At 55.9% G+C, this 17,374-nt stretch overlaps 3 protein-coding genes and 1 long non-coding RNA gene across 37 annotated transcripts in view; 2 read left to right on the plus strand and 2 right to left on the minus strand.

Annotated features, from left to right (window-relative positions):
- Positions 1–3,093, minus strand: part of EWSR1 (EWS RNA binding protein 1) — a 30,752-nt gene extending 27,659 nt beyond the window's left edge. For all 6 annotated transcript variants that reach the window (XM_059140450.1, XM_059140446.1, XM_059140448.1 and 3 more), the window contains exon 1: positions 3,066–3,093. In XM_059140450.1, the coding sequence (XP_058996433.1) occupies positions 3,066–3,078 (13 nt within the window). In that variant the 5' untranslated portion in view covers positions 3,079–3,093. The remainder of the gene's footprint in view (positions 1–3,065) is intronic.
- A 97-nt stretch (positions 3,094–3,190) lies between these two features.
- Positions 3,191–8,814, plus strand: RHBDD3 (rhomboid domain containing 3). Of its 2 annotated transcripts, none has more exons than XM_059140484.1 (7): positions 3,191–3,327; positions 3,875–4,017; positions 5,648–5,836; positions 6,467–6,850; positions 7,854–8,016; positions 8,100–8,381; positions 8,484–8,814. In XM_059140484.1, exons 3-7 carry the CDS (start codon positions 5,689–5,691, stop codon positions 8,659–8,661), a joined length of 1,155 nt encoding a protein of 384 aa, XP_058996467.1. In that variant the 5' UTR covers positions 3,191–3,327; positions 3,875–4,017; positions 5,648–5,688; the 3' UTR covers positions 8,662–8,814. The 2 variants fall into 2 exon arrangements, with proteins under 2 accessions (XP_058996467.1, XP_058996466.1); XM_059140483.1 differs by lacking the exon at positions 3,191–3,327 and adding an exon at positions 3,537–3,700.
- A 255-nt stretch (positions 8,815–9,069) lies between these two features.
- The window catches only part of EMID1 (EMI domain containing 1), a 44,447-nt gene continuing 36,142 nt past the window's right edge, over positions 9,070–17,374 (minus strand). For 4 of the 28 annotated variants that reach the window (XM_059140474.1, XM_059140469.1, XM_059140482.1 and 1 more), the window contains 2 exons: positions 14,077–14,161; positions 9,577–9,838 (listed from right to left, as the gene is read on the minus strand). In XM_059140474.1, the coding sequence (XP_058996457.1) occupies positions 9,714–9,838; positions 14,077–14,161 (210 nt within the window). In that variant the 3' untranslated portion in view covers positions 9,577–9,713. The other 24 variants (XM_059140468.1, XM_059140481.1, XM_059140475.1 and 21 more) reach the window with 14 other exon arrangements.
- LOC131811705 (uncharacterized) lies at positions 10,698–12,215 on the plus strand. The gene is made up of 2 exons (XR_009346078.1): positions 10,698–11,308; positions 11,558–12,215. It is a non-coding gene; the product is annotated as an uncharacterized LOC131811705 (long non-coding RNA).

A 17,374-nucleotide genomic window follows, 5' to 3' on the forward strand; every position in this document is an offset into this window, starting at 1 on the left:
AGGAAGCAGGCTCCCTGCTGAGCAGAGAGCCCGATGCAGGGCTCCATCCCAGGACCCTGGGACCATGACCTGAGCAGAAGGCAGAGGCTTTAACCCAGAGCCACCCAGGCGCCCCTTTAAACAAGTATTTTTAAAAGTTCTGCCCAATGCTTTGCTCTCCACAAGAAATACATATCTTATTCTATGCTAGAAAAGAGTACTGCTATTAGTACTGAACAAAAGGGTCCTTTCTTTTCCAATCAGAAAGTAGCCCCTCATTTGAAAGCTACAATGGACGTCTCAGCTCTTCACGGAGAAGTTCCTACCCCCACACTATCCAAAGCCTGCCTCACAGTCCACCTGACCAGAGAGCATTGTGATGAATCCATCTTTCAAATTAGGATCACCTTTCTACCTCTTTACCTTAACTACTTTACTTCCTCTGTACATCCTTAACTCAGAACCCTGATTCATCAACATCAAATCAACTACCTAAAGGTTTTGTGTAATGAACACATTGATTCAAGACAATCCTACAGCAGTTTAAGGTTAAACCGTAAGGCATTTTCAGTAGCACAACTCATGCTTTCTATGCAGCACATAAAAAATAAATGCAAATCACTTCTTCCATGTGGCATTTACAAAACAAATGATGCATCAAAAATAAAACATTTCAACCTACATTTTGCTGAGGTGTCTCATGTGAGAAATGATTCTAAATTGCTGACATGGAAGTTCAACTTTGCAAGAGGACTTTTACACGCAAACAGTTATGTAAAACAGAAAACTGGCAAAGCTGATACGGAACAACGAATGATCTCAGATCAGTGAGAAAGCAAACCACTTAGTCCCATGGTGGGCTAAAGGAGGGAACAAACTTGTTTCCTGAAAACTTACGTTATCTACCTATGTTAACTACCTACAACTCACAAATGTATGGAGTCAAAAATGTTCATTACACAATGGTCAGATTTTTTTAGCAGTTATACTTTGTTTTTAACCCCTAACTGTGCCGTTGAAGACCTCACTAAAAATAAAGGACAGATGGAGAAGCAAGGGCTGTAATCCAGGGGGCCTCTAAAATGCTGGCAACATTCTCTTCTTGGTGACTTGGGAGTTTGCATTGTAATTCTTTGTTAGACTGGACAAATACTCTACTCTCCTATATGTAATATACATGAGAAGAAAAACCATCTATCTTGACCTAAAATAGTGGCATTTAGATGCTTTAAAAGCAGTAGAGATTTAGAGCTTCAAGCTACCTAGAGAGTTAAAATCAGTATGGGGCAATTTGTGGAAACCAAAAGCTTCGCTGTTAAGGTCAAGAGGTTAAGGGCACAAAAAGCTCTTAAAAGATCTAGCCTCATGCCTCCATTTTGAAGGAAAGGAAACCAAAGTCCAGATAAGCATAAGTCTCCAGCTGGCATACTACTGTGTGTCTATGTAAAACACAACTGTAATTCTATTATAATATATGGAGGTTTCCGATAAACAATTTGAGCGAAGTAAACCAAGAAACTGGCATGTCCAGCCATGCAAAAATTTCACTGTACACCTTTTGACTCCCCACGCTTCAACAGGAAAGGAGAGTAACATTCCCCCTTACAAAAATTCAAACACTGTGCTTACTAGATAGGATAACATTGGCCTATTGGAAAAGGCTCTGTAGAAAACACTTCCCACCAGGATGTGTCTTGGATTGTGGTATTTCAGAGTCCTTTCTTATAGGGGCATTCTGAACCCTAGCACTAACAGCCAGCATTTACCTGTTTTACTGATCACACAAATCAGGGAGCCTTAAATTATCTTTAAGTTGCTGGATTCTCGACCCGTTTCAAATTAAATCTCTGAAGGACCCAGAGCTTTTGTCTTCCCTCGACTTCTCCCAAAGCTTCTAAGTCCTGGTAGGTAGCCTAAGAATACCCCCAGCGCCCCACCCTACCAATAACCGCAGGTTAGTGCACAAACAGGCTGCGAACTACAAAGTGATGTCTACGCTACAAGGTTAAACAACTCGCGTAAACGAGACCACCCTAAATTATCACATTTGAGCGCCCATACCGGGCTTTCTTTCAAAGTACAGCATGCGTTCCCTTTCTGTCTCTCCTATCAGTCCACGAAATAAACAAGGCTACCGGCTTAACGTAGGAAAATAAACTTGCGAGACGATTGCTTAAGCGTAATTCAAATGCCGACTCGGGCCTTTTGTTTCTCCTAGGTCAAAGAGGCCAGAATTTTCTCGCGTAGGTATTTGGGCCTCGCTATCCGGGCTGGTCTTATTATAAAACGGATTTCCCTCGGCGTTTGCTGAAAAATGGCCCTGGGAAGCACTTAATTGCTTTTTGGAGAAGAAAGGAGGTGGGATTAATAAGAGTAATAACGAAGAAGCCGGCGGGGGGGGGGCGCCGATTGGGGAAGCACATTCCACCCAAAACCCAGTCAGGCAGAAGTTCGGTTTTGGGCTGGAACCCGCCGAGAGAACAGCTCGGCTGCACCGGACGCCCCAGCCGACCAGGCCTATTACCGGGCGCCCGCTCATAGGTCGGCACCCCTCGGCTCACAAGCCCACGAAGCCTTTTTTGTTTATTTGCTTTTCTCCCCTCCGGCTTGAGTCGCGTCCCTGGAAATGGTGGGGGGGTGGTTGGAGAAGCGGCGTTTCTGCTGCTTCTCCAGCAGCCATCGACCCCCCCCCACCTCCGGTTTAGGGGTGTCGGGCTCCAGGCCTTGCCGAGCCCTCCCCCAACCCCCACGCGGGGCCCGGGAGGCCGCAGGCCCCGCCCACGTGGCGGGTGCCCGGGTGCGCGGGGCCTGCTGGCTGCCACACAATGGAGACCACGGCAGGCTCCGCGCGCCCCCGCCGCCGCATGCACCTCGCGCGCCGGGGGCGCCGGAAGGTTCCAGAACCGGCCTTCCCGGTGGGGGGAGGGGAGAAGAACGAGGGCCCTCGAGCTCGTCGGGCCGCGGCGGGTACCTCATACCCTTCTCGGCAGCTCCATTCAGTTGTCCCGGCCACCCCTAGAGACGAACGGCCCCTGATTTGGGTGTCCCGGCTGTCGCTGGCGCGACAGCGGCTCCACCACACTCACCCGTGGACGCCATTTTCTCTCCTTCCTTCTCGTTCTCTCAACGTCCGTCTCCCTCTCGCTTTCCCTCTAGGCGCCGCACTGCGCAGGCGCGAAACCCGCAACCTCGGGCGCTACCACCGGGGCAGGCCACGGGGGTGAGAGAAGGAGGGATGAACCACAGCTTTCTCGTCCTTCCCGCCCGCAGCTCTTGGCCTAATGCTCTCTAAAGAGCGCTGGACATGACGTGCGGGCCAAAATAGCACCAAAGGGTCCGGAGCGGCGGGTGAGCGGGTATTGATGTCAAGCCGGGGAGATTCTCCGTACAAAGCTAAGCTCTCCGGAATGGTTTCGCCCGCTGGCTCTAGGGACCGTCTCTGAAGAGTCTGCCTTGAAGGGACACGGAGGCCGGCGGGAGGGCTGGGGGAAGGGACCCGGGCCTAGAACAACTGCTGACTAATCGGCGGGCGGCGGGCGGCGGGCGGGAGGCGGCGAGGAAGGGGGGGATGGGAGGGGTGGCGCGCCGGCTCGGCTGGGGTCACGCGCTCGAGTGCAGGCAGAATGGGGTCCGGGCTTTCGGGCCTCGCCGGGAAGCTGGAGTCCCGACTCCCGGCCAGGGGCCCCACATGGCATTCCGGGGGCGGGGGACACGCTCTGCAGTGAGTACCCCCGACACGTGGCCTGGGCCGGAGGGGGAGGGGGCCGAGGCGGGTGGGGTAGATGGGAGGCCCCTAACGTAGCTCCGGATCCCGAGAGCCCCTCCCCCCATCAACGGTCAAGGTTGAGAAGGCCCTTTAATCTTAATCCCCCATCCAATACCCTTATTTTTACAGAAGGAGAAACTGAGGCCCAAGGAATTGGGGTACTTTTCCTAAAGTCATAAAGCTGAGTTCGACCAGTACCGTGGGATCCCCACTCTCGGAAGAATCTACCCCATCCTTGTCTTCTCATTCTGTCCTCTGAGCTTCCCAGTAAGGTAGGCGGGCCTGATGGTGCACAGCCCCGTTTTATTGTTGAAGAGACTGAGGCTCAGAGGGTTCCAGTTCCAGTTCTGGTTGTCCATGGGCAAGTCCTTCAGCTCTGGAAAGTACCCATGGGTGGGTGGTTTTGAGGGTGCAAGAGGAGGCTTTCAGTGGGTGTCTTGGCTTTGGGCACGGCTGGCACCTGTCTACCTTCCTGGACACAATCTAGTCTCCCCAGGCAGGTGCCCAGGCCCAAGGAAGGTTAGGGCTCACCCAAATCTTTCACAAATGTATGGAGTCAAAAATGTTCCTTACACCTGGAGCCAAGCTAGAGTCTCTCTTTCAGTGAACACATACAGAGAATTGGGGATGAGTAAGAGGAGGGCGCTCCCACCTGCCATCTGCCTAGACTACTTGCCCGGGAAGAAAGACAGGCTGTGCTTACTAGATAGGATCACATCCACAAAGCAGGGGATGGGGCATTTGAACTGGGCTTCAAGGGGGTGAGTAGGAGCTTGCCTATTGGAGAGATGGACGGAGGCACATTGCAGGCGGAGGAGCTTTCTACATTTTTCCAGTGGGAAACTGACAGGTGGGTTTTGATGCTGAGGTTGCCCATGGCAAGGGAGTAGATGAAAAGTCTTGTCTCTCTGAGAGCCTGCCTCTTGCATCATGAAATCTGGTCACTGGGAGTCTTGACACAGGCCTGGCCACGGCTGAAGAGGTTTCAAGTCCTTTGCCCTGTGGGCCAGAGCTTGACCCAGCTAGCCTGGAGCAGCTGCTTCCATGTTGAGGCGTCCCCTAGTAGGGCTATCTAGTGGCTCCTCTGCCTCCCACGGTTAGTGGGATGGCTACAGTTTATTGAACAGGAGCTGTGGGCTGGGCCCTGCCTTATTCCATTCCTTTTTCTCATCCTATGGGGAGAGGATTTTCTTAATCCCCTTTTTATAGATGAGGAAGGAGAGGCTCAGAGGGTGGAAAACTTGTCCAGGGAGGCACATCAGGAAGAAGTGGAGGGGATATTAGAGCCTTCCTGTGAAAGAGGGGAGGCTAGGGCAAGAGGGGTTGTGTTCAGAGCTAGAAGAAGGGGATGACTCTGTCCAGTGTCACTTTGTATGCCTTCAGAGTGTGGGATTCCTGCCCCCTTCCAGCTCTTCTGCCTCATTCCCTTCCTAATATGCCTGCCCATTGGCTGGCCTCATCCCCTCCATCAGGGGCAGCGGAGCCCACCTAGAGCTCTAAGTCTGGGAGGAGAGAGGAGGGTGACCCGTCTCCAGCCCAAGGGAAGAGAGAGGCAGAGGAAAGCTGGAGATGGCCCTGAGTTTGCCCTGGGGTGTTGTACCCCTCCTTCTGGGAGTCCGGAGCCGTAGTTCATCTTCACTGGCCTTGGGCCTCCCACCCTAGGCCTTTCTTCAGAGCCCTTTTTGGCTTGGCCTCTCCCCATGCTCACATGCACAGGCAGCCGGGATGGCAAGATGGCAAGATGGCTAAGCACATGGTTAGGATCTGACCTGCTCTGTGGTGGAGTTGCTGGGCCTGCCTCTCCAGCTTGTTTCTACTGTAAAATGGGGCCATCAGGAGGGTAGTTGAAAGGGGTTGGATAAAAATTGCAGTAATAACTGTGTTATTTTTCTTCACCCCTAGCACACGGCCTCAGGACCACCCTTGACACCTTCAGCCACGTTATGCGTGCCCAAGGTCCCCTCAGCCTACCGTCCCTGGCGCTGCCTCTTGCCTCCTCCGTCCTGATGCTGCTGCTGGGCAGCCTGTGGCTGGTGGGGGCTGGGCCCAGCCTTGCCCTGGCCCCCGAGCTGCTGCTGGACCCTTGGCAGGGTGAGGGCTGGCCCCTTGGGTCTTTGAGGAGGCAGGAGACTTGCTCTAGGGCCCGAGACCAGTTCGCAGGAGCACCATGGGTCCTGCACCGGTCAAGCAGGGATAGGATCCAGGGCCGGGGGAAGCGTGGCCTTGGACAAGAGCGTGCCCAGCTCATCTGGAGCCTGGAAGGGAGGGCGGAGCACCTAGGCAGAGGGGCTGGGAGTGTGTAAGTAGGAATTCTTTTCAGACAGCTTTCCTTCTTGGTGTCTTTCCCTTAAAATAAGAACTCAGGCTTTCAGCTTAGTATGAGAATGTTGAGGAGGTCCTGGGAGTTTAAGGAGTGACCCCAGCTGCATGGTCGTGTCTTAGCAGACGTTAAATGAGTTGCCCATAGTTGGGTTGCTCTTGAGAAGACTGAGTGGTGGGCCTGGCCCGACCTGCTCTGGTTAACACAGCAGGGGAGCAGTCACAGCTTGTGGAAGCCCTCATTCCCCTTCACGAGTGATTAAAGTGCTGGCAGTGGGCAGACAGTGGTTCCCGGGGTGAGGACGCTGGCTTAGCAGTGTCCTGTAGCAGTGTGATCACCACCTGGGCCAGCACTGGGGGTTAGGGCTGCTGACCCGCATGTAAGCTCCTTCTCTCTCCCAGCACACCGGCTGCTGACCCATGCCTTGGGCCACACGGCCCTACCTGGCCTGCTCCTGAGCCTGCTGCTCCTGCCCACTCTGGGCTGGTGGCAGGAGTGCCACCTGGGAACTCTGCGGTTCCTGCATGCCTCTGCCCTGCTCGCCCTAGCTGCTGGGCTCATGGGGGTGCTGCTGGCGGGCCTTGGGGTGTCCAGTGCAGCTGGCGGCTGCGGCTACATGCCCGTCCACCTGGCCATGCTGGCAGGGCAGGGTCACCACCCTCGCCAGCCCCAGGGGGTCCTGCCACCGTGGCTCCTGCCATGGCTCCTGCTGGCCTTGACACCACTGCTCAGCTCCGAGCCGCCCTTCCTGCAGCTCTTCTGTGGCCTTCTTGCCGGCCTGGCCTGTATCCTTTGCTGGGGCTCAGGGCCCGTGTCGACATGTGGGTTCTGTGGCTGGGCCCTCCCACCCCCCAGGATGCCTGGGAGGGAAATGGTGCAAGAGGGTCAGGCCCAATGATGCCAGACAGTGTGCGTGGACATATTCTGGGAGCATCCCCGGGTTCTCTAGCCAGGCTCCGGGACGGGGGCAGGGGGTGGCCTCAGGGCCAATGTCCAGGGGGAGGTGCCAACTGCCAACTACCATCTAAAGGAGGGCCTAGGAGGGCTGAGGTGACCCAAGCAGGCACCCAAACTGGCTCTCCCCAGTGAGGGAGGCATCTGAGCTACGATGTGATGATGTGATGTGCGGGATGAGGGGTTCAGGGGAAGAGAAGTGAAAAAGAGCTGGCCGGGCAGGAAGTGTGAGGCCAGGGTGGGAGTGAGCCTGGGGGTCAGCGCTGAAATGGGGAACACCTATGTCTGGTGGTGCATTAAATACAGATTTTTGCTCCAAAGATGCTTGATGCCTCTTGGGGGAAACGGTGTCTTTGAAGAGAAGAGTGGGCACAGGCTGACCTCCCCCTGGGGTTTTTTAAGGCCTGGGGACACCAGCTGCCTGGCCTGGCAGAATCCTGTCATGGGGAGTATGCCGCCATGGCTGAAGGCTACGGGGGAGTGTCAGTGGGCCCCAGGGTGGGCCTTGAGTCAGACCTGAGCAGTCTCAGGGGGCTCTGGGAACAGAGCAGGTGTGGGGGCGGGGGACGGGGGAGGCACACACCTGGCTCCACCTCTTACTGGCTGAGTAGCTTCTGGCAGGTTCCTTTCCCAAGAGCCTCCGCTTTTCCCCAAGTGCTGATTAGGGTGAGGAGACATTGAGGAGACATCCCTTGCCAGGCTGCAGTGAGGAAAGACCGGGGAATGGCTGGCACACACAGCCTGGGCCCTGGCATGCAGTGTGGGCTCCCCTGCACCCCCCACCCCGGCTGGCTTGGGTTCTCCTTGACCAGCCGCCCTGCCCTGGGCAGACAGATGCAGCAGGGGCCTTCCGGTGGCTGGAGCTGTCAGAGCGGCGGCTGCAAGCACTACAGGAGGGCGTCTTGTGCAGGGCACTGGCTGGGGGCTGGCCGCTCCGACTCCTTCCTACCCCAGGCATCCCAGCTGAGCTGCCGCTCACCCATCCTGCCGGAGTGAGGTGAGCACAGTGCTGAAGACACCCTTCATGGCAGCTGTGGCAGGGGCTGGCAGTCAGGCCCTCTTCTGCTTCTGCCCCTCCAGGCCTCCCACCCCCGGACCTCTTTACATGGCCTCCCCTAGCCTCTGGGCCCTCAGTGAAGGCTCAGCCCTGCTCCCGCCAGGCCTGGGGCCTGTGCAGCCAGCCTGGGAGGTCTCCTCAGAGGTGGGCCTGGCCTGGGCCGGGCCCACCTTCCCCCCAGGGACCCCACTGTGGGCAGCCCTGGATGAGCAGCTGCTTCAGGAGGGGATCGAGGCCTCACTCCTCGAGGGGCAGCGTCCTGAGAGCCCACTCCGGCTGCCCAAGTCATCCGTCTCCTCTCTGCGGTAAGGCGGGGGGGTGGGAGGGTGGGGGTCCCCTGGTGCAGGGGCTGGAGGTGGCCCTGACATTGCCTCCCTGTCCCCCTCCTCACCCCCCCCATCCCACAGGCTGCAGCAGCTGGAGCGCATGGGCTTCCCCACAGAACAGGCAGTGGTGGCCCTGGCAGCCACTGGCCGAGTGGAGGGTGCCGTGTCACTGCTGGTTGGGGGGGAGGTGGGCACCGAGGCCCTGGTGACTCAAGGGAGGGGCGGGCCCGCTCACCCTGAGGGTCCTGGTCCTCCCTAGCCCATGCAGGCCCTTGGGTGACAAGAGGCTTGGCCCGTTGGTGGGTAGCTTGAGCCCAGCCCTGTTTGCCAAGGGTGGCAGTGTGTTTCAGAAGAGGCCCCTCCGGCTCCCCACCCCGGTACTGTTTAGAATAAAAACCAGTTCATTTTTCAAGCTGGACCTCTGTGGATGCAGCCGTTGTGTCGGACTCTTCTGTGTTGGCAGCAGGGGGGATGAATGAATGAACAAGCAGTGAAGGAAGGATCCATCACAGGAGAACAGCTCCTTGAGGTGTGGAGATGCACTGGCCCCCCTGCCTGCTTAGCCCCCGACATTGCGTGTGGGCAGGAATGGCCGCCGAGAAGAGGGAAGGGGCTCCCGGCCTTGCTCAGCTATTCCCCATCTAAGCACACACTGAGACCAGGCCAGTGGGACATCAGACTGGGGGCCTTTATTGGCTGGACACCTCTACCTCCAGGGGGCCCCTCCCTCTCCATGCCTCAACCCCCACCTGGGACATGGGAGAGACTGGGGGCTCATGGGGCAGGGCCTATACAAGGAATCCCCAGCGTCCTGCCAGCTGAGCTCAGGGTAGGGACCCAGCACCAGAAATCAAGGAGAAGAGGGGTGCAGTGGGCTCCCCAAGGTTTGGCTGGGGACGAGGGGGTGACAAGCCCTGCGTGTGCCAAGGGCCCAGGAGAACTCCAGCTCCCTTCAGCCCCTCCAGGCCCAGATGCCTGGGTGGCTGATGAGAAGACAGAAGCCTCGAACCAGTCACCTCTTCCTGTCCTACTTCCGAGAAGGGGACAGAGGCCCAGGGCCCTGAGTGAGGCCTCATCTCTTGCCTGGGCTGCCCCTCTCTCTCAGGCCCCTGTCCCTTCTCAGCTTCATATTAGGCTTGCACAGGGAGCCAGGGAGTTGGGACGAATACTTGCCCATCCCAAAGGCCTAGGTGGCAGAAGGGACCCTGAGGACATGAATAAATATGGCTGGGCGGTCCCTGGAGGCAGTTGGCCAAGTCCAGGCTGGGAAGGGAAGCCTGGCCTGGTCTGCCCCTAGGGCCGCCCCCGCCCTCAGCCTCTCTCGTTGCGGCTCCTGGGGGCCACGATCTGGTAGTTGGCTGCGAGTCCTCCCCTCTTGCCCCGCAGGAGGCTGGGGGTGCCTGTGCTGGCAGGGCCTGCCCCCGACCCCTCTGGTTCTGCCGGAGGGAAAGAAGAGAGGCAGGGTTAGTGAGGTCTGTGTGAGGTGCCCCTCTCCCTTCAGCCCTCTGGGGGCTAGAGTGCTGGGTACTCTGCCAGGCACACTGCCCTGGCATTTGGGAGGCAGAGCTGTGAGAAAGAAAGATACTTGCAAACTGGTTAGTGCCTCCCCCTCCCCCGGAATTATCAGCTCCCTACCCAATGAGAGCACTCTGGGCCCTCCGATTTTCTCTGTCAAGTGAGAATCAATCAACCTGTCGTGTCTCTGAAATGCTTAGCACAGAGTGAATGCTCCATAAAAGTATAAGTCTTTCCCACACCTTGGGATAGAGGTGTGCCCTGAATCATCCCCGTTTCATAGCTGCGGAAGCTAAGGTTAGGAAATAGACTTGCTCTCCCCCATTCCTGGGGTTAGGCCACCTGTGGTGCGGAAGAGTTTAGGAAGGCCAGGCTCTGGCACTGACCTACTGTACAGCTTTGGGTGAGTCTAATCTCTGTCAGGGTCTCAGTTGTCTCATCTCTAAAACCAGGTGTACTCTGAGGTCCTGGCCAACTCCAATAATTAGGGAAATCAGTTCTAATTTGGCTATGGTGAAATAGGCCCCAACCTGGAAATGAGCTGTCCCACAAGAGTGAAACTGAAAAATGGGCATTCTTGCCACCCGGAAAGTTCCTACTCATCCTTCAACACCCAAGCAAGGCCTACCTGCTCCAACAAATCTTCTGCTACTAACAACACTTCGGTCCCTCTCTATGTTAAGTAAGTGGATCAGGTAGATCAGGATGGGCCATATTTCCAGGGGGAGATGAACCCTCGAGCAGAACCCCAGGATGGGGGACTTGGCTGAGCCTCCAAAGTCCTGTTCAAAGGGACAGACACTTGGACTCTGGTGAGCACCAGCTTTCCGCTGGGGCGCTGCCAGAGGCCGTGCCCTCATAATCCTAGCTGTTTAGGACTCTGACCCTGGGTGCCCCAGTCACCCATACACCTCTAGGCTGAAATTTGGGACCCTGGGACAAATAGGTGTGTGTGGTCATAGTCAAAGGTATTTCATCCCCTAAATCAGGGAGCATAGGAGGAGAGTAGCACGGAGCTCAGGCTCCAACAATCAGCTAGGGCCAAACCCTGGTCCCACCATGTACCAATGATGTGGTCTTGGGCAAGTCATGAGAATCTCTGAGCCTCGTATGGAACGCGGGGACAATACTGTGTCATACCCTTTAAGTGTTTAAGGTGACCAGGAGTGGAAAGTGGTTTTCACAGAAATGCTGGATGATTAATGGTCACTAGGTGTGTTTTTGACCCAGGTCTGTTGCAGGCCTGGTCACTGTGATTTGGTCATGAGATGCTATTCTGACCCTATGCTATTCAGGGCCCTAGGTTTTCCTGGGCCAGTGCTTTAAAGGACAGATCTACGGTGGATCTGTGGCCTCACCTCTGCTATCGCAACGACTCTTGAGGAAATCATGTGAGCTCTCTGCACTTCTGTTTTCTTCATCTGTGAAATGGTATCACCCACCCAGCAAGCTTGTCAAAAGGGCTGGATTTAAATCCCCCAGCCCAATGGGCTGGATGTGTGACAGCTGTTACTGCCTCATTATTGATTATAACCTAAACATGAGCCCAATCTGGATCTTTAGTTAGCGCCTGCTGTGTACGATGGACAATGGGGAAAGTTCCTTCTTTGCTCCCTTCCCCCCCTCACCTCCCCTTCCAGGTCAAGACTCAAGCTGGCTTGTGGGGTCACTCGCCCAGGCTGGTGGCCACAGTGAGTGGGCGTGACCACCTCAGGTGACCAGCACTCCCTCCCTGGGCTGCTGGATAGAGGCGACTAGAGAGAAGACAGGCTACGGGTCCAAGGCTACAGTACCTTCTGGCTCTTCTCCCAGTCCTGAGAGGTGGTGAGGGACACCTGAAAAAGCCTGGGATTTGGTCCTTGAGCCCTGATCTGCAAGAGGGGGAGGAGGTCTGGGAGGTGGTCACTGATGGTTTTGGAAAAGATCGAAAATGCCCCATGGCAAGGTGGGAGGAGCTTGGGAAGCAGACCCCATACTCCTTCCAGCCTCCAGGGCTTTGTCCACACAGGGCTCTCTGTCGGGGCTGCCCTTTCTATCTTCTGCTCACACACACACACTCTTAGGGATCTTCCGTGACCAGTCCCAGGGTCCCGTCTGCTGGGAAGATTTTCCCCTGCCACAGCTGGAGGCAATGGCCGCTTACTCACATCCTCTGGTGCTCCTGTCGCCCATGGCCCTCATCTCTGTAGACCCTGAGGATTCCCCTTCACTTGATGGGCCCAGAGTGTCCCCCCTGACCTGGCACTCCTCAGCAGGTGTGCCCTACAGTTTTGCTGAATAAAGGTGGCTTGGCTGTCATCCTTGCCCTCCTTTCTGCTTGGGGACTCACTTTTCTCATCTGTAAAATAGATGTGAAGTTGGACCTGATGTCCCAGGCCTTTGTGCGCTGATGTGCTAGGATTGGGCTGTGGGATGGGGTGGCTGGAGGGGAGAGGAGGGCGGCCGTGGGGGCCTCTTCGCGGGTAGGTGAGGACCGGAGCTCAGCCCTGACGGCGGATAATCTCTGCCTCTCTCCACGACCATCTACGGGCTCCGGTTTAATGGGGGAGAACCTTAGCCCCACTGTGAAAAACCAGGCATGGGGAGGGGTGCTGCGCACTTGGCGTCTTATCTCCTTCCGTGTCTTCTACCTCCTTTCAAAAGCCTTCTCAAACCGGGGCCTGCCAGATTCTCTAGCCTCAGCTGTCACTCCCTAGCAACCTCACAGAACAGCCTAGCCTCTTGGCTTTGGCTTGTATTGTTCCTCTGCCTGTTTACCAATGATCATCCTTGCTCTTCAGGTTCATTTAGAGGATACCTCCTCCAGGAAGCCCTCCCAGACATGTCCTCCCCCACACACCCTAGCCTGGGGCCGGGGCTCTTCTGTGCTCTCAGCACTCGCTCCACACCACGATGTTCCTCACCCCGGGTTTAACAGTTCCAGGGTGACCCCTGTGCCCCTGCACCCTACACTCCCTGAGAACAGGAACAGGTCTGTCTGATCTGGGAGCTTGTGCCAGCAAGGAGTCAGGCACTGTCTGTCTGTCTGCTGGCTGGCTGGAAGGACTAGAGGAGTGTCTGCTGGTCTGGGGCCACCAGTAGGAGGTGACTTATGTGTCCCTGGGCCCTTCCTGGAAGGGGCCACCCCTACCTGCCCGCCCTGCCATTACCTGGCCAGATGATGGCTTCCAGCAGGGTGACTCGTCTGGCCAGGAGCTCCAGCTGAGCCTGCTGCTGCAGGAAGCTCTGTAAGCTAGGAGCCTGATGGGAGATCAAGAAGAGCGACGGTGCAAGTCCGGCCTCCGAGGGCTGGGCCGGGGAGCCTAGGGGGCGGTGTAGGGGACAGGCACCAGCCGGCTTCGAGGCAGGAGCCCGGGTGTGAGTCTCTACTGAGACCTCAGTCTCCCCTTGTGAGTGGGGGCAGGGTTCCTCCTCTGACTGGCTCCTCAAGTGAGCAGATGAGTGGCGACATTGGTGGGTAAGGGCCTGGGGTGGGGGTCTGGCTCTTTCCGACTCATAAAGGGACCTGCAGGGTGGGTTAACAGAAGGGGACCTGCAGCTTTAAGGGAGATACTTGGGGCCAGGAAGACCTGCCCTATGAGAGCCTCTGGGGGCCTCTGGGGGAGGGGAGGTTGGAAGTAGTGGGGAAGCCTGGCTTCGTCACCCACAGTCCCCTGTGCTTCTGGAGCCTAGCCCCGTGACCTGTTGTTCTGTGGACTTGGGAGACTGGCTTGCTCTGTTACCCACGATTTATGGAGAGCTGAATGAAGCCTTACTTTGTGACCTGTGACCCCCTGCTCTGCTGCAGTCTGGCCCGGTTACCCACAATCCCCTACTGGTCTGGAATTTGGCTCCATTACCCCTAATTTCTTCCAAACTCAAAAATCTATCACCTCTGCTTTCCCTGTAGGCCTGGAAACCACATTACCCACAATGCTCGGAGGCCCAGGTCTGGCCACTGAGGTGGGGGGCCCAGGTCTCTGGGGTCCCCTTTTCACCTGTGGAGGAGGGACCAGCCATCAAGGGATGGGTGGTCTTGCTCTCTCAGGTCCTCCCCAGCCTGGGGCAGGCACCTTCTCCAGCCTCACGGCTGGGTCCAGGCAGCTCCACCCCCAGAGGGCCTGGGGAAGGCTAGCGAGTGGGGGCTGGGCTGTCTGTCCGTCTGTCTGTCTCTACTCACCATAGAGCCCAATCATTGTTTCCAAGATTAAAACCCTCTCAGCTAAAATCTTCAAAGCCTCGCGTAGTTGGTGCAACCCCTCCCCCTGCGGAGGAAAGAGACAGATGCAGCCGTGAAGGGGGTAAGGGAGGGGACCCTGCAAAGCTTGTTGGTGGCCCATGCCCCACCCTGGACATGCAGCTGCAGCCCACACCACCGGCCACAGCCCAGGGCCCGCGGACAGCCAGGACAAGACCAGGAGAGAACAGGGGCATGGGGGCGGGGCAAGACAGGTGGAAGCAGCCCCCTCGGTAAGTCCTGATGGGTTCCAGCTGGCAGCTCTCTGCCCACACCCCTGCACTGGCGGCAGGGGGTTGCAGATCCACAGGGGCTGCGCTGCTGTCCCAGAGCCTGCCTTGGATGGCTGTCACTAGGTACCCCTGAATCTCTGGTGCCTCACACCTGCATGGTTCCTGCCCCATCCCTGGGGCACCTGCATTCTCATTTACTTAACAGTCTTTCAACGGAGTCCCTTTTTGCCTTAATACTACATTAATTTCACTCTAATGAATTCCATCAGTGCGAACAGGCTACTCATAGATATCCTTTCCATTCACATAAAAATGAATACGTACAAGTAAAATGAGAAAACGTGGCATCACTTTTGGGAAGTTGGGCTCAAAAATGGAAAAGCTGAGGCTCAGGCCCAGGTGTCCACTCCCCAGCCCTTCTCACTTTGGGCTCCTCCCTACCTGGGCTCTGCCTATTTCAAATCCATATTCAGCATGTCTTGGGATCAGGCCCCCAGCCCCACCCTCCCTTCTAAGCAGTATCTTGGGGTCTGCAGTCCCAGGCCTAGGGATGTGGCAGTGCCCCCCCCCCCCCCCCGCAACAGTGTCAGCTGGCACTCCGGCCAGCCTTCACCTTGACTTCCAATTTGTCTGTCTGTCCTTTCCTTCCCACGGACTGGCTGAACCTCCACACTCCCTCACCTCTTCCTCTTTCCTAGCCCAGACTAAAGCTATTTCTGGAATGTTGATCTCTGAATTCCAACAGAGCAGCAGGACAGCAAATAGAACTATTCCAGTCCTGACATATCTGGGAGTCTCTCTCAGCGTCCTTTACTTAGTACAGACTAATTGAAGGGATTGGGGCAGACTATGCTACAGCAGAACCCCACCCTTTAGGGTTCACCAAAACATCTAACAACTGAGAGTCCGCCAAACGTGTCCATGAGACTGCTGTGGCGTTGCTGGGACTGTCCATTACAACCCAGCTGTCCTGTCCACATCACCAGTTTAGGGCTGCCCTCAGGCCACTAACTGGCCACTGCAGCCTAAGGGTCACAGGGTCACCATGGGCCACACCAAAATAATCCCTCTTCAAGTATTACAAGAGCAGGATCTAAAAATGGATGACCTTCAAAAATTACACTAAGCCACTCTGGGCGTGGACGGTGGGGACAAGCTGACACCATGAATGTCCAGGTAAGTGTAATAAGAGGGCGTCGGCTAGAGCTCCTGCCAAGAGCATTTAACTGCCTCTCATCACCAGGAAACAACCAGACAAATCTAGATGGCGGAATACTCGCAAAAAGACAAAGTCAAGAGGAAGAAGAAAAGGACAGGGAATGTTCTACATTACAAGGCACTAGAGATGTAACAATCAAGTGCAATACATGAGTGTTGATTAAATCTTAGATTAAATTAAAAACAAACAAACAAACAGCTAAGGGGCGCTCAGGTCATTATCCCAGGGTTCTGGGATTGAGCCCTGTGTTGGGCTCTCTGCTCAAAAGGGAGTCTGCTTCTCCTCTTACCCCTCCCTACTGCTAGTACTCTCTCTCCCTCTCAAATAAAATCTTAAAAAACAAAAAAGAAAATTAAAGGAAACTGTCAAAGTTCCGTTATTTGGATCCCTTCCAAGATGGGTGGCCTGTTATTTGCACTGATAACATCCCAGTCCCCTCCCGGCCTGGACTGAGTGTCCAGGGCCTGCTGGACACCCCCCCACCCAGCACCTCCACTCAGCTTTAATACAGCTCCCCTTTTCCCTGGACAGAACCCAGTGGCGCTGCTTCTCTGGGCTCTCTACTGCAAAGGTTGCCTGAACTGCTTGCTCCCCCTCACAATCAAACCAGCACCACAAATCGCTTAGTCCATGGACAGCCATCCGTCCACACCATCCTCCTTGCCGGTTCCAGCCCCCAGAATCACTTGCCAGAATGACCACAACAGACTCCCCTCTGGCATCTCTGTTTCTGATTCTCCCGTGTTGCCCCCCTTCTCCCATCCATCCTTCACAAGGCAGTCAGATGAACTGTTTGCAAATGAAAATCTGACTGTGTCCCTTCCCTGCTGTTAAATAATTCAATGACTCCCCACTGTCCACAGAACCAAGTTCAAATTCCTCAATATGGCCGCCTAAGTCCTGAAAGCCTGTTTGACTTCTATCTCACCCCTTGACTGTCACACGGTACCATGCCAGGTATCAGCAGCTCCTCGAATACCCCAGGATTACGCCAGCCCTAAGGCCTTTGAACATGATCTTTGAACATGATGCTCAGCCTGAATACCTTTGTTTGGTGACACACCCTTCAGGCCTTAGCCCCCATCTCCTCCTCCAAGAGAATGCCAGATCCTTCCATCACAGCTGAGCTCCCTCAGTCCTGTTGCCGCTTGTTACTGGTCTGTTCTCCCCTCCCACTGTGACCACATTAAGAGTGGGGACTGTGTCCAAATCATGTCTATATGCCTGGCACCCACCGAGGAGGGGCGGGTTTCCCCAGTTCTGGGATATGAACATCCTGGGCTTCAGTTCCAGCTCTGCCAACAATTTGCTCTGCGGAGTTGGGCCTCAGTTTTTCCTGTCTGAATGAGGGGTACGAACTTTGGTCTAGATGGGCTGGTTCATCTCAGTCACTCTGGGGGTAGTACCTGCAGTTCATATTCATGACCACTGGGTGTCACTGCTGAGCCACAGTTGGGCCAGTGGTTCAGGTCTTCCAGGGGGTTGGTAGGTGGAGAGAAGCCCCCTCAAGCCCCTTCCCCACACTGGACCTCATGCCCACCTACCCCCAACAGAGCTAGTCCCCCAGTACCCAAAGCCTCATGCTGACCCCAGCCCAGCAGGCCCCCCTTAGGCATGTGGCAAGCAGGGGCAGAAGTACAGGTGGGCGTCGGGGAGGCAGGAGGATGGGAAAGGGCCCTGCTACCTCTTGGGCAGCCTGTCCCACAAGGTGGTCCTCAGTTCAGGGCCTGGGTTGGGACAGTTCAGGCATCTGTTCTCCTCTTGGAATCCCATGCAGGAATGGAGCTGC

Source organism: Mustela lutreola, chromosome 11 (assembly GCF_030435805.1).
Source record: "Mustela lutreola isolate mMusLut2 chromosome 11, mMusLut2.pri, whole genome shotgun sequence".
NCBI lineage: Eukaryota > Metazoa > Chordata > Mammalia > Carnivora > Mustelidae > Mustela > Mustela lutreola.

What these genes read in the sequence shown, in the direction of transcription:
- RHBDD3 (XM_059140484.1), top strand. Translation starts at nt 5,689, where the DNA reads ATGCGTGCCCAAGGTCCCCTCAGCCTACCGTCCCTGGCGCTGCCTCTT. An exon ending in CCTTCTTGCCGGCCTGGCCT is followed by an intron (nt 6,851 to 7,853) that starts GTATCCTTTGCT and finishes CTGGGCAGACAG; the next exon opens with ATGCAGCAGGGGCCTTCCGG. An exon ending in ACCCATCCTGCCGGAGTGAG is followed by an intron (nt 8,017 to 8,099) that starts GTGAGCACAGTG and finishes CTGCCCCTCCAG; the next exon opens with GCCTCCCACCCCCGGACCTC.